Source organism: Gymnoscopelus braueri (genome assembly GCF_963280865.1).
Source record: "Gymnoscopelus braueri genome assembly, chromosome: 4".
Taxonomy (NCBI): Eukaryota; Metazoa; Chordata; class Actinopteri; order Myctophiformes; family Myctophidae; genus Gymnoscopelus; species Gymnoscopelus braueri.
In genome coordinates, this window is record NC_137605.1 from 4349886 (window position 1) to 4362578 (window position 12693).

The following is a 12693-nucleotide window of genomic DNA, read 5'->3' on the forward strand; positions in this document are numbered from 1 at the left end:
AAAAATAGCCGATCTGCAAGCTCACAAGGCGTCGCGTCCGCTACGCCTTGTGAGCTTGCAGATCGGCTATTCTCGAGCGCCGTGCCAAAGCATGTCATTTTCATAACTTCCCCTCCTTGAGACCCGCCTCCCCGCGACGCCGATTGGCTCTCTGGGCCTCCCGAGGGACCCGGTGTGAGTTGTGATTGGACGACTGACCGCCTGACGTACGTGTGACGTGTGTGTGGACCCATATGGAGGACATTCTGCGACACAGAGGGTAAGAAGATGACTCTGCTTTTAATACTTTATAATACGATAATATAATATAATAGCAGTTATTTTGCAGGGCATTAATGTCGATAATGTTACATTAATAATAGTCATTATACGCTTTATTTATAACTACTATGTTGGGAGGACAGAAACGACACTAAAAGTCACTTCATTCCTGAAAGTTCCTTCCTTCTTTTCTCTGGCCATTCCAAGAGAAGGAGACCAGATACTGTCTAGTAGTGTACTGTGTGTGTGTGTGTGTGTGTGTGTGTGTGTGTGTGTGTGTGTGTGTGTGTGTGTGTGTGTGTGTGTGTGTGTGTGTGTGTGTGTGTGTGTGCGCGCGCGCGCATCTGTACACTAGTACAGATGCATAATAACATGTTGACTGTTGTTGATAGGTTGCATTAATATCAAATCAGTGGTGGAAAAAGTACTCAAATTCTTTACTTTAGTAAAAGTACCAATACTGCAATATAAAACTACTCTGTTACAAGTAAAAGTCCAGAATTCAAAATTTACTTGAGTAAAAGTACTAAAGTATTGGCATCAAAATGTACTTAAAGTACCAAAAGTAAAAGTACTAAATATTTGAAAATAGCAGATCTACAAGCTCACAACGCGTCGCGATGCGACGCGTTGTGAGCTTGTAGATCGGCTATTTTCAAATAGCCTAGGTATAAAATAGGGTTAAACTGATTAAGGTATGTTTCATTATATCATAATTTATATCTGAAAAGTAACTAGTAACTAAAGTTTTCAAATAAATGTAGTGGAGTAAAAGTACAATATTTGCCTCTGAAATGTAGTGGAGTAGAAGTAAAAGTATTGGAAATTGGAAATACTCAAGTAAAGTACAAATACCTCAAAATTGTACTTAAGTACAGTACTTAAGTAAATGTACTTAGTTACTTTCCACCACTGAATATCATGAATCAGAGGGGTTTACGGTACCCCCTCATAAACATACTCTCATATACAGGTACAAGCACTGAAATGTTCCACATAGACTGTGCTAACACAACAATAATAATGATAATAATAATAATTATAATAAAATAATGATATATTTATACATACCGAATATCTTTTTTGTTGTGTCTCTCTGGTTGCTGTGGCTGTTAAATTGACACAAAAAAAAAACTTGAATGACAAAAAAATAATAATTAAAGCATTATTATTATTATTATTATTATTATTATTATTATTATTATTATTATTATTAAATATAAGTAATAATACTGGATGCAGTGAAGTATAACTAATAAATAGAATAAAACAATTCACTGTTGATTGTTGACTTGTAATTGTTATACTCACAGGGCCATACATTTATGACCCATCCACACGTGAGCTTGAAGATGCAATGTTCATATTTACTGGTGATAGATTCTACAGTAACTTATATTTATTGATAGAATATAACTCAGCCAGAGCAAGTGCAGATGACTAGTGACAGACTATTTTAATATTTTAATCTTTATTCTCATCTGTCTACTCTTACGTTTACATATCCTGTGTTTCACTCTTACTGCTGTTGTTGAGACTTCACCTGAATTCCCCCACAAGACCAATAAAGCTTTCTTCTTATCTTATCTTATCTTCATACGCGGTAAAAACCCAGGGGGTCCGGGACCCCTAGGGGGTCCTCAGAGTTACTACAGGGGGTCCGCCAAATCTTTGTGTTATGATTTTTATTTAAATTTTACCTTAACCACTTGCAGTCTTGTCTTGCACTTGAACCCTAATTATCCCTTTTCTGAGGAGAACTTGAGCCAAAAATAGCAGATCTACAAGCTCACAACGCCTCGCAGCGCGAGGCGTTGTGAGCTTGTAGATCTGCTATTTTTGGCAAAGAGGTGTAGAGGGGAAAAAGAGCAGACCAAGAGAACAAAAAAAAGTTTAATCTGAAACACAATTTTATACAATATAGAGGAGGGGGTCCCTGCTTCATCTCTCTCTCTCAGCTAGGGGGTCATTGGCCTGAAAAGGTTGAAGACCCCTGATTTAACTGATAGTGGATAAAATGTGTCCAAATGGACCCGGGCCGGTTACATTCATCAGAGTTACAAATGGATAAATAATCACAGAGGATTTCGTTAGGTCAATTGCGTTGTTGTTTCTTCATAGTAATAATCGCTATACATCTCAAATGATGTTTGTCCCCAAGATGTCTGACTCATCTTGTTGCTCAGTGGTTTGTACTGGACTTCCATCTGTGACCTGCTCCTTCGCTGTAGCTCTGGGACTCGGTCACATAGCATTATATCATCCAGAACTGGGGGTTTGACTTATGTTTTCCAATGTTGTATCACACATTCAAAGGATTTGCAGAATTTCCCATTCAAAAACATGGGAGTGCTCTCTTCCTTGCTGCCTGGGGCCAGTTGCACCACTTTACACTAAGTTCAAACTTAGCCTAGTTATAGCTTAAATGGCTTTTAAAAAAGATCTGCTATTTTTTGTTTTTTTAATGTGAACATTTGTGCAAATCTTTAAATATATATATTTAAACAAATATATATATGTTCACAGATTTGCACACATTTTCAAGATTAAAAAAAAAATAGCAGATCTACAAGCTCATTGCCGCGCTATGAGCTTGTATATCTGCTATTTTTTGAATAGCCAGAGAAATCTAAAATGACAGATGTGTCCCCGGATTGAATGTGTTTAAAGGAGGAGTTCACCCAAAAAATTACGTATTTTCTATCAATTGCACACCCCATGAAGCCTTGAATTCATGGATTTGTTTTTGTTTTTGTGGCATTCCTAAGACAATAATTTGATGACTGTGCGTGTATCCGGTAGGAGACACAAATAATCTACTTTGTGTCTCCTACCGGATACCTTAGCCGGTAGGAGACGGGAATCAAATTATTGGCTTAGGAATGCCACAAAAACAAAAATGAATCCATGAATTCAAGGCTTCATGGGGTGTGCAATTTATAGAAAATAAGTATTTTTTTGGGTGAACTACTCCTTTAAGCTATAACTAGACTAAGTTTTGAGTGCCGCTTAGTGTGAGCGGTGGTGCAACTGGACCCCTGGACACCGATGCTGATCGGAAGCATGCTTCTGTGTGACGTTCTGCACAGGCTATAAAAAAAAACCCTGAGAAAAGAAACGCGTCGAAAGCTAAATCAAATGTATCTGCATATATACTATACCAGGGCTACTCAACTTAAGATGGCTCAGGGGCCACTCAGCAAAATACCAAAAGTCCAAGGGGCCGCAAGCTAAAAATGACGGTCCTATTTTGGATTTTGTAACATTGTTATTGTTATAAGAAAATGTACATTTTGACATCATATTCTTTTCACTGTACCTGTTTATTTTGTGTGTATGTCCAGTGGCATCAGTTCAGCAAAAGCTAAGGTATGGCAATGTTAGGGTTGCCAACTCCCAGAGATTGAAATAAGGGACACCTACCCTGGGCGCGCGGCAAAAAAATGGGGGTCAAACCCCCCAAAAAAACAGAAATGCATAGAAAACTATGCATTATACCTGTAACAATTGATGTTTGTTTTTGAAAAAAAATGTAGCAATCCATATATTTGAACGGAAATGTATATTTTTATCCTGTGCTTAATTTCTTTTTTTTTTCTTTTTTGACCATGAGGGGCCGCCAAGACGCTGCGTTGGGGCCGCATGCGGCCGGCTGCGGGTTGAGTAGCGCTGTACTATACTGTACAGCATTTAATAAGCATTGTAAAATATGTGCGTGAGGTTAGACATAAGGTGCAAAAAGGACAGCAACATGAGACGGGCAAAAAAAAGGAATCCTGCACGCTGTCTGTACTTACAGCCAACAATGTTTTATTAGAGTTACAACGTTTTAGTCGCTCTGACCTTCATCAGGTATACTTTTATATTTATATATTTTATACCTGATGACGGCCCTAGCGACCAAAACGTTGTATGTCTAAGAAAGAAGTAGGTGCGCAAAAGGACTTTTTGGCAAAAAGTAGCTACGCCAGCGGCAGGTCCACATAGGAAAGTGGACCTAAAGTGGAAAGTGGACAAGCTGGTACAACATGAGTAACATACTAGGGGTGTGCCGATACACTAATTTCACCAAACGATACGATACGATATTTGGCTCACAACTTCGATACGATTTCGATACGATACGATACGCACTTTTTTTTATTATGAAAAATATATGGGGGAGAAAAAAAAGCAAATGCAAACAAATAATTCTGTTTTTGCATTATTCAGATATGCGAACTTGTAGCTTTTCAGCTACAATAGCCGTTTTGAATCCAAATAGGGCAATAGTGTGACACCTGACCCGAAAAAAAACAAACATGTTGTCACCCTTTTCACCTCGGGGCTGTTTGCATACCTGATTATTATTATTGTAATTTTTTTTTTTTAAACGATTTTTTTTCTTCCAAAACGATACATATCGTCACGAAAATGTATCGCGATATATCGCGGGACGATATATCGGCACACCCCTATAACATACAAACTAATAATAATAATAATAATAATGAACTTTATATTTCTATGTGTTTGTGTGTTTGTCAGCCGATGCAGGCGACTGTCAGGTTGAGTAGATCAGCGGTCCGACTGAGGAGAGTGGCGGCTCAGGTTACCAAGGCAACCATGGCTGAAAACCACACGAGTTCTGGCCCCGCCTCTTCCTCCCCGGTGAAGGGCGGAGCCACAACGGCGGCCATCCTCATCATCGGAGACGAGATTCTCAAGGTGAGTGCAGGAGATCTGCTATTTGAAAATAGCAGATCTACAAGCTCACAATGCGTCGCATCGCGACGCGTTGTGAGCTTGTAGATCTGCTATTTTCAAACATTTGAGTACTTTTACTTTTGGTACTTTAAGTACATTTTGATACCAATACTTTTGTACTTTTACTCAAGTAAATTTTTTATTAAGGACTTTCACTTGTAACAGAGTGTTTCTACATTGCAGTATTGATACTTTTACTTAAGTACAAAATGTGAGTACTTTTTCCACCACTGCTACAACCACAGTCTTATGCTGCTGGCCACTGAGCAGCTCCACTGGAGCAGTTGGAGGTTCAGTGCCTTGCTCAAGGGCACTTCAGCACTTGAGCTGCAGTGTCCGTTTTGATATAATCTTCGGTTAATTGCCCAAAACCTACTCCGATCCGAATGACTCTTGGTAGGATTCAAGTCCTCCGTTGTCTTATCTCGTCTTCTGCTCAAACAGTAACTCTGTTTGGTTTCGACTCTCCCTCCTACCTCTCTGTCTGTCTGTCTGTCTGTCTGTCTGTCTGGCCTGCCTGTCTGTCTGTCTCTCTAATCTGTCTCTCTCTCCATCTCTCTGTCCCGCCCCCTCTCCCAGGGTCATACCGTAGACACCAACAGCGCGTTTCTGTGCCGCGCGCTGAGGAAGCTGGGCGTGTGCGTGGAGCGCATCACGGTCATCCCGGACGTGCCGGAGGTCATCGCCCAGGAGGTGGCGCTCCTCGCCCCGCAGTACACGCACCTCCTCACCTCGGGAGGCATCGGCCCCACCCACGACGACGTCACCTTCCAGAGCGTGGCCATGGCGTTCCGGGAGGAGGTCCACCCCCACCCGGAGCTGTGCCAGCTGGTGACGGAGTTTTTCGGGGCGGCGGAGAAAGACAGCGCCGCCATGAAGCTGGCCATGGTGCCGCGCTCCGCTAAACTCAACTACGGCAAGGACCCCCACACTGGGAAGCCCCTACGATACCCCCTGGTGAGTGTGTGTCTCTATGATACCCCCTGGTGAGTGTGTGTCTATGATACCCCCTGGTGAGTGTGTGTCTCTATGATACCCCCTGGTGAGTGTGTGTCTATGATACCCCCTGGTGAGTGTGTGTGTCTCTATGATACCCCCTGGTGAGTGTGTCTCTATGATACCCCCTGGTGAGTGTGTGTCTCTACGATACCCCCTGGTGAGTGTGTGTCTATGATACCCCCTGGTGAGTGTGTGTCTATGATACCCCCTGGTGAGTGTGTGTGTCTCTATGATACCCCCTGGTGAGTGTGTGTCTCTATGATACCCCCTGGTGAGTGTGTGTCTATGATACCCCCTGGTGAGTGTGTGTGTCTCTATGATACCCCCTGGTGAGTGTGTGTGTCTCTATGATACCCCCTGGTGAGTGTGAGTCTCTATGATACCCCCTGGTGAGTGTGTGTGTCTCTATGATACCCCCTGGTGAGTGTGTGTCTCTATGATACCCCCTGGTGAGTGTGTGTGTCTCTATGATACCCCCTGGTGAGTGTGTGTGTCTCTATGATACCCCCTGGTGAGTGTGTGTCTACGATACCCCCTGGTGAGTGTGAGTCTCTATGATACCCCCTGGTGAGAGTGTGTCTCTATGATACCCCCTGGTGAGTGTGTGTCTCTATGATACCCCCTGGTGAGTGTGTGTCTATGATACCCCCTGGTGAGTGTGTGTCTATGATACCCCCTGGTGAGTGTGTGTCTCTATGATACCCCCTGGTGAGTGTGTGTCTCTATGATACCCCCTGGTGAGTGTGTGTCTCTATGATACCCCCTGGTGAGTGTGTGTCTCTATGATACCCCCTGGTGAGTGTGTGTGTCTCTATGATACCCCCTGGTGAGTGTGTGTTTATGATACCCCCTGGTGAGTGTGTCTCTATGATACCCCCTGGTGAGTGTGTGTCTCTATGATACCCCCTGGTGAGTGTGTCTCTATGATACCCCCTGGTGAGTGTGTGTCTATGATACCCCCTGGTGAGTGTGTGTCTATGATACCCCCTGGTGAGTGTGTGTGTCTCTATGATACCCCCTGGTGAGTGTGTGTCTCTATGATACCCCCTGGTGAGTGTGTGTGTCTATGATACCCCCTGGTGAGTGTGTGTCTCTATGATACCCCCTGGTGAGTGTGTGTCTCTATGATACCCCCTGGTGAGTGTGTGTCTCTATGATACCCCCTGGTGAGTGTGTGTCTCTATGATACCCCCTGGTGAGTGTGTGTGTCTCTATGATACCCCCTGGTGAGTGTGTGTGTCTATGATACCCCCTGGTGAGTGTGTGTGTCTATGATACCCCCTGGTGAGTGTGTATCACTACGATACCCCCTGGTGAGTGTATGTCTCTATGATACCCCCTGGTGAGTGTGTGTCTCTATGATACCCCCTGGTGAGTGTGTATCACTACGATACCCCCTGGTGAGTGTGTATCACTATGATACCCCCTGGTGAGTGTGTGTGTCTATGATACCCCCTGGTGAGTGTGTATCACTACGATACCCCCTGGTGAGTGTGTATCACTATGATACCCCCTGGTGAGTGTGTATCACTATGATACCCCCTGGTGAGTGTGTATCACTATGATACCCCCTGGTGAGTGTGTGTGTCTATGATACCCCCTGGTGAGTGTGTGTGTCTATGATACCCCCTGGTGAGTGTGTGTGTCTATGATACCCCCTGGTGAGTGTGTGTCTCTATGATACCCCCTGGTGAGTGTGTGTCTCTATGATACCCCCTGGTGAGTGTGTGTGTCTATGATACCCCCTGGTGAGTGTGTGTGTCTATGATACCCCCTGGTGAGTGTGTGTCTCTATGATACCCCCTGGTGAGTGTGTATCTCTATGATACCCCCTGGTGAGTGTGTATCTCTATGATACCCCCTGGTGAGTGTGTGTCTCTATGATACCCCCTGGTGAGTGTGTGTGTCTCTATGATACCCCCTGGTGAGTGTGTGTCTCTATGATACCCCCTGGTGAGTGTGTGTCTCTATGATACCCCCTGGTGAGTGTGTGTCTCTATGATACCCCCTGGTGAGTGTGTGTGTCTCTATGATACCCCCTGGTGAGTGTGTGTCTCTATGATACCCCCTGGTGAGTGTGTGTCTCTATGATACCCCCTGGTGAGTGTGTGTCTCTATGATACCCCCTGGTGAGTGTGTGTCTATGATACCCCCTGGTGAGTGTGTGTGTCTCTATGATACCCCCTGGTGAGTGAGTGTGTCTCTATGATACCCCCTGGTGAGTGCAGTGGTTGAAAAAGTACTCAATTGTTTTACTTAAGTAAAAGTATCAATACTGCAATGTAGAAGTTACAAGTAAAAGTCAGAAATTCGAAATTTACTTGAGTAAAAGTACAAAAGTATTGGTATCAAAATGTACTTAAAGTACCAAAAGTAAAATTACTAAAATGTTTGAAAATAGCAGATCTAGAAGCTCACAACACGTCGCATCAGATCGGCTATTTTCAAATAGCCTAGGTATAAAATAAGGCTAAAGTGGTTAATGTATGTTTTAAAATGTATTTTTAAAACATCTGAGATGTAGTGGAGTAAAAGTAAAAGTATAGACAATTGGAAATACTCCAGTAAAGTAAAAGTACCTCAAAATCGTACTTAAGTACAGTACTTGAGTAAATGTACTTAGTTACTTTACACCACCAGTGAGTGTGTATCACTATGATACCCCCTGGTGAGTGTGTGTCTATGATACCACCTGGTGACTGCGTTTCCGTTAGCCTGTATGCCGGCAATTTACCGATAAAAAAATCGTAATTGACCATTAAATTGAAACACCGTGACCTGTTGGGAAAATGCTATTTTATCATTATTATTATTTGGATAATGTAACACAACATTGCAATATGGACAACCATTAATATCATATTCTGTTGCTGTACGTACGAGTGTGTATCACTACGATACCACCTGGTGACAGTGTTTCCGCCTGTATGCTGGCCATTTACCCATTTAAAATCTTAATTGACCATTAAATATAAACATTGCAGTCCAGAATGCGTTTCTCTCTTCCTAATCAGCACTGAGGTTCGCTGGGGTATATTACACATGATGAACAGACCCCGGACCTAGCTCGGTGAGGTCATAGAATGTGAACCAACCCAGACCCAATTGACGATAATACAACAGGGACTCGAACTTGTATGTATTATACGAGCAAGCACATTGACTGCAATGTAGAGAGCGGTGGAGCAAAGTGGTGGACTGACTTAGTGACACATAACAGTAACACAACACAGCAAAAGCTTCTGATGTCGGTTACTGCGTGCCGTTTATTATATTATGGCTGCTTAATTTATCCATTGGCCGGAAAAAAAATAATCTTGCCGGTCACGGTGGCCGGCCAAAACCATTGCCTACCGGAAACCCTGTGTGTGTCTGTCTGTCTGTCTGTCTGTCTGTCTGTCTGTCTGTCTGTCTGTATGTCTGTCTGTGTGTGTTTGCGTGTGCGTGCACTTGTATTACCTTATAAGTAAGGGCCAAATAAATGAGTATAATAGAATTTGAGAAATAGATGTATTTATGAGGACCATTTTCCTGGTCCTCACAAGAGAAATAGATTGTTTACAATTAGGAAAAGATTTAGGTATGGGTTAGAGTTAGGATTCCACATTTAGGGGTTACGTTTAGCCGTTAGCAACAGATCTACAAGCTCACAACACGTCATAGCGTGGCGCGTTGTGAGCTTGTATATCGACTATTTCTGGCTTTAGAGTTGGATTAAAAATGGAAAAAACAATGTGATGTCCTCAGAAGTATAGTATTACAAACATGTGTGTGTGTGTGTGTGTGTGTGTGTGTGTGTGTGTCTGTGTGTCTGTGTGCGTGTGTGTGTGCCAGACTGTGTCTGTTTAAACATAGCATCGACAGAATAAACACCAAAAAACAAAACAACAATTATTTATAATTTTCTTCTTCCTGGAGTGATGGTGAATGCTGTCACAATGTAAACAGAGTGTTGTTACTTCCAGTAATAATTTGGTTGATGTCGGGCAGAAACCTCATATCTCCATATATTTCAACTTTGTATGTTTTTCTCATAAATGAATGAATGCCCTACTTCATCATGCAAGAGTGTCACACAAAAGAAGGGAAAATAGACGATCTACAAGCTTGTGACGTGTTGTGAGCTTGAAGATCGGCTATTTTCATTATTTTAAAATATGTTTTTAAATAATGAATAAAGGAATGACTTTGGACATAGGAGGTTTCCACCTGACAGTGAGGATTGGATGTAGTGTCTCTTCATGAAGTTGTTCCAAAGGAAACATGACAATTCCCCCATTCCTCAGCGTGATGAATGATGCTGACGGTACAGCAGTAGAGCTCTGGCACAGCTAACAGCTCTATGACTTATGGATATGATGATGAGCTACAGTACAATATCTGTTAGAGCCCGACCCATGACTGATGAGCTTTGGGCCCGATGCCGTTCCACATTTTGGAGAGCTTACGTTTGAGAACATTTAACTTATAAGCAAATACATAAAAAAAACTAAAACTAAAACTTTTTCATTGATAACAAATAAGTATGTATACGCGCAGGGGTCCTCAACTACAAATCTTGAGGGTCCACAAATCATTTTTTGAATAAGGCAAAGGTCCGTTTATTTAAGTCGGTCAATCGAGCTTAGCTTATCAAATCGGATCCCCTCCCAACCAACCAACTTAATAAAACTGGGGTGTAGAGCAGTGGCGCAAATCTGGGTTGAGGCTAATAAGGCGGTCCCCCGCGCGCGTTTTTTTAGATTTATTTTCCTCTAATCTAGCTAATTTGACACTGTGTTATGTTAATTATTCATTATTAATAACTTACGATGCATAAGTGGGTTCAGGTTCTATTAAATAAGTATCTTTTAATTATTTAAACATTTATTTGTATTATTCTAAATGACTGTGGGGGGGGGGTCCAATCTCCCCCGTACCCCCTGGGATTTCCGCGTCTGGTGCAGAGTATGAAAACATACATGAAAATAAACATGAAAACAACAGAACAACAATTCAAATACTTTTTCACACCCCCTCCAAGAATCCCAGGGTCCACAGGGAGGTGTCCCGCGGTCCGGTCCTGGACCGCGGTCCGCCTGTTGAGTACCCCTATACGGTATATTAAACAATACATTTATATATTCTTTTACTTTGATTATACAATGAACAAGCAAACAAGTACCGTAATTTCCGGACTATAAGCCGCTACTTTTTTCCCATGCTTTGAACCCTGCGGCCTATACAACGGTGCGGCTAATCTATGGATTTTTACAGCTAACGGCCACTAGGGGAGCTTCTAAATCTATGGATTTTGCACCTGCGGCTTATAGTCCAGTGTGGCTTGTTTAATTACACATTTGTTTTTTTCCCCTAAATTTGGCTTATATTCAGGTGCGCTTTATTGTCTGGAAATTACGGTAAATATAACACACGCACACAGACCGACCCTCTTATAGACGTCTCTAGACTCCTGCAGAGCCATGTCGTACAAAGGACTCGTCTCTGTCGGGTGGAAACCTCATTATGTCCAAAACTGTACTGTTACTTTTTCTAAGTATCAAAAATTGCAGCTCTACAAGCTCTTTCGACCTTGTAGATCTGCTACGTTTGATACTGTAGTGTGACGCTGTTGTATGATCAAGTAGGACATTAATTCACGAAAAACACAAAAAGTTAAACTACGGAGATAAGAGGTTTCTGCCCGACAACAACGAAGTAGGGGTGCATCAGTTAATTGAACTAATCGATTTAATAGATAAAAAAAATAAAAAAATAAAACACGATAATTCAAGATAATTGAATACAATAATCAAATAATATTTGACCCTGAAACATTTGTATGATGTCACAGTGTGATGCAGTGGTGTAAAGTCACTAAGTATATTTACTCAAGTACTGTACTCAAGTACAATTTTGAGGTACTTTTACTTTACTGGAGTATTTCCAATTGTTTACACCACTACATCTCAGAGGCAAATATTGTATTTTTACTATTTTACTCCACTACAATTATTTGTAAACTTTAGTTACTAGTTACTTTGCAGATATAAATTATTATATTATAAAACATACATTAACCACTTAAGCCCTATTTTATATAGGCTATTCGAAAATAGCCGATTTACAAGCTCACAACGCGTCGCATTGTGAGCTTGTAGATCGGCTATTTTCAAAAATTACTCAAGTCAATTCTTAATTCCGGACTTTTAGTACCTTTACATTGCAGTATTGATACTTTTACTTAAGTAAAACATTTGAGTACTTTATCCACCACTGGTTACTGTCACACCCACGTTGTGAGCTTGTAGATCGTCTATTTTCCCTTCTTTTGTGTGACACTCTTGCATGATGAAGTAGGGCATTCATTTATGAGAAAAACATACAAAGTTGAAATATATGGAGATATGAGGTTTCTGCCCGACATCAACCAAATTATTACTGGAAGTAACAACACTCTGTTTACATTGTGACAGCATTCACCATCACTTCATAAAGTATCCCCAGGAAGAAGAAAATAATAATGACAATGTCCAGTTCTGATGTGTTTCTCTGTTGTTTTGTGTTTATTCTGTTGTTGATATATTATTATATTTGACTGATCAAATGATTGCTGATGATGAAGTGAGCATCGATTAATACATCACATTCATAAAACGTTATTCGTTTCGCGGACCATTCCTTTATGCTATGCAAGGTTATATTGTT

The 12693-nt window shown here is 41.7% G+C and overlaps 1 protein-coding gene across 1 annotated transcript in view; it reads left to right on the forward strand.

Moving 5' to 3' along the window:
- The first annotated feature begins 222 nt into the window (after nucleotides 1-222).
- Nucleotides 223-12693, forward strand: part of flad1 (flavin adenine dinucleotide synthetase 1) — a 28766-nt gene continuing 16295 nt past the window's right edge. Inside the window, 3 exon segments of the mRNA XM_080426372.1 lie at nucleotides 223-259; nucleotides 4789-4968; nucleotides 5587-5964. Coding sequence (XP_080282498.1) covers nucleotides 4792-4968; nucleotides 5587-5964 — 555 coding nt within the window. The 5' untranslated portion in view covers nucleotides 223-259; nucleotides 4789-4791.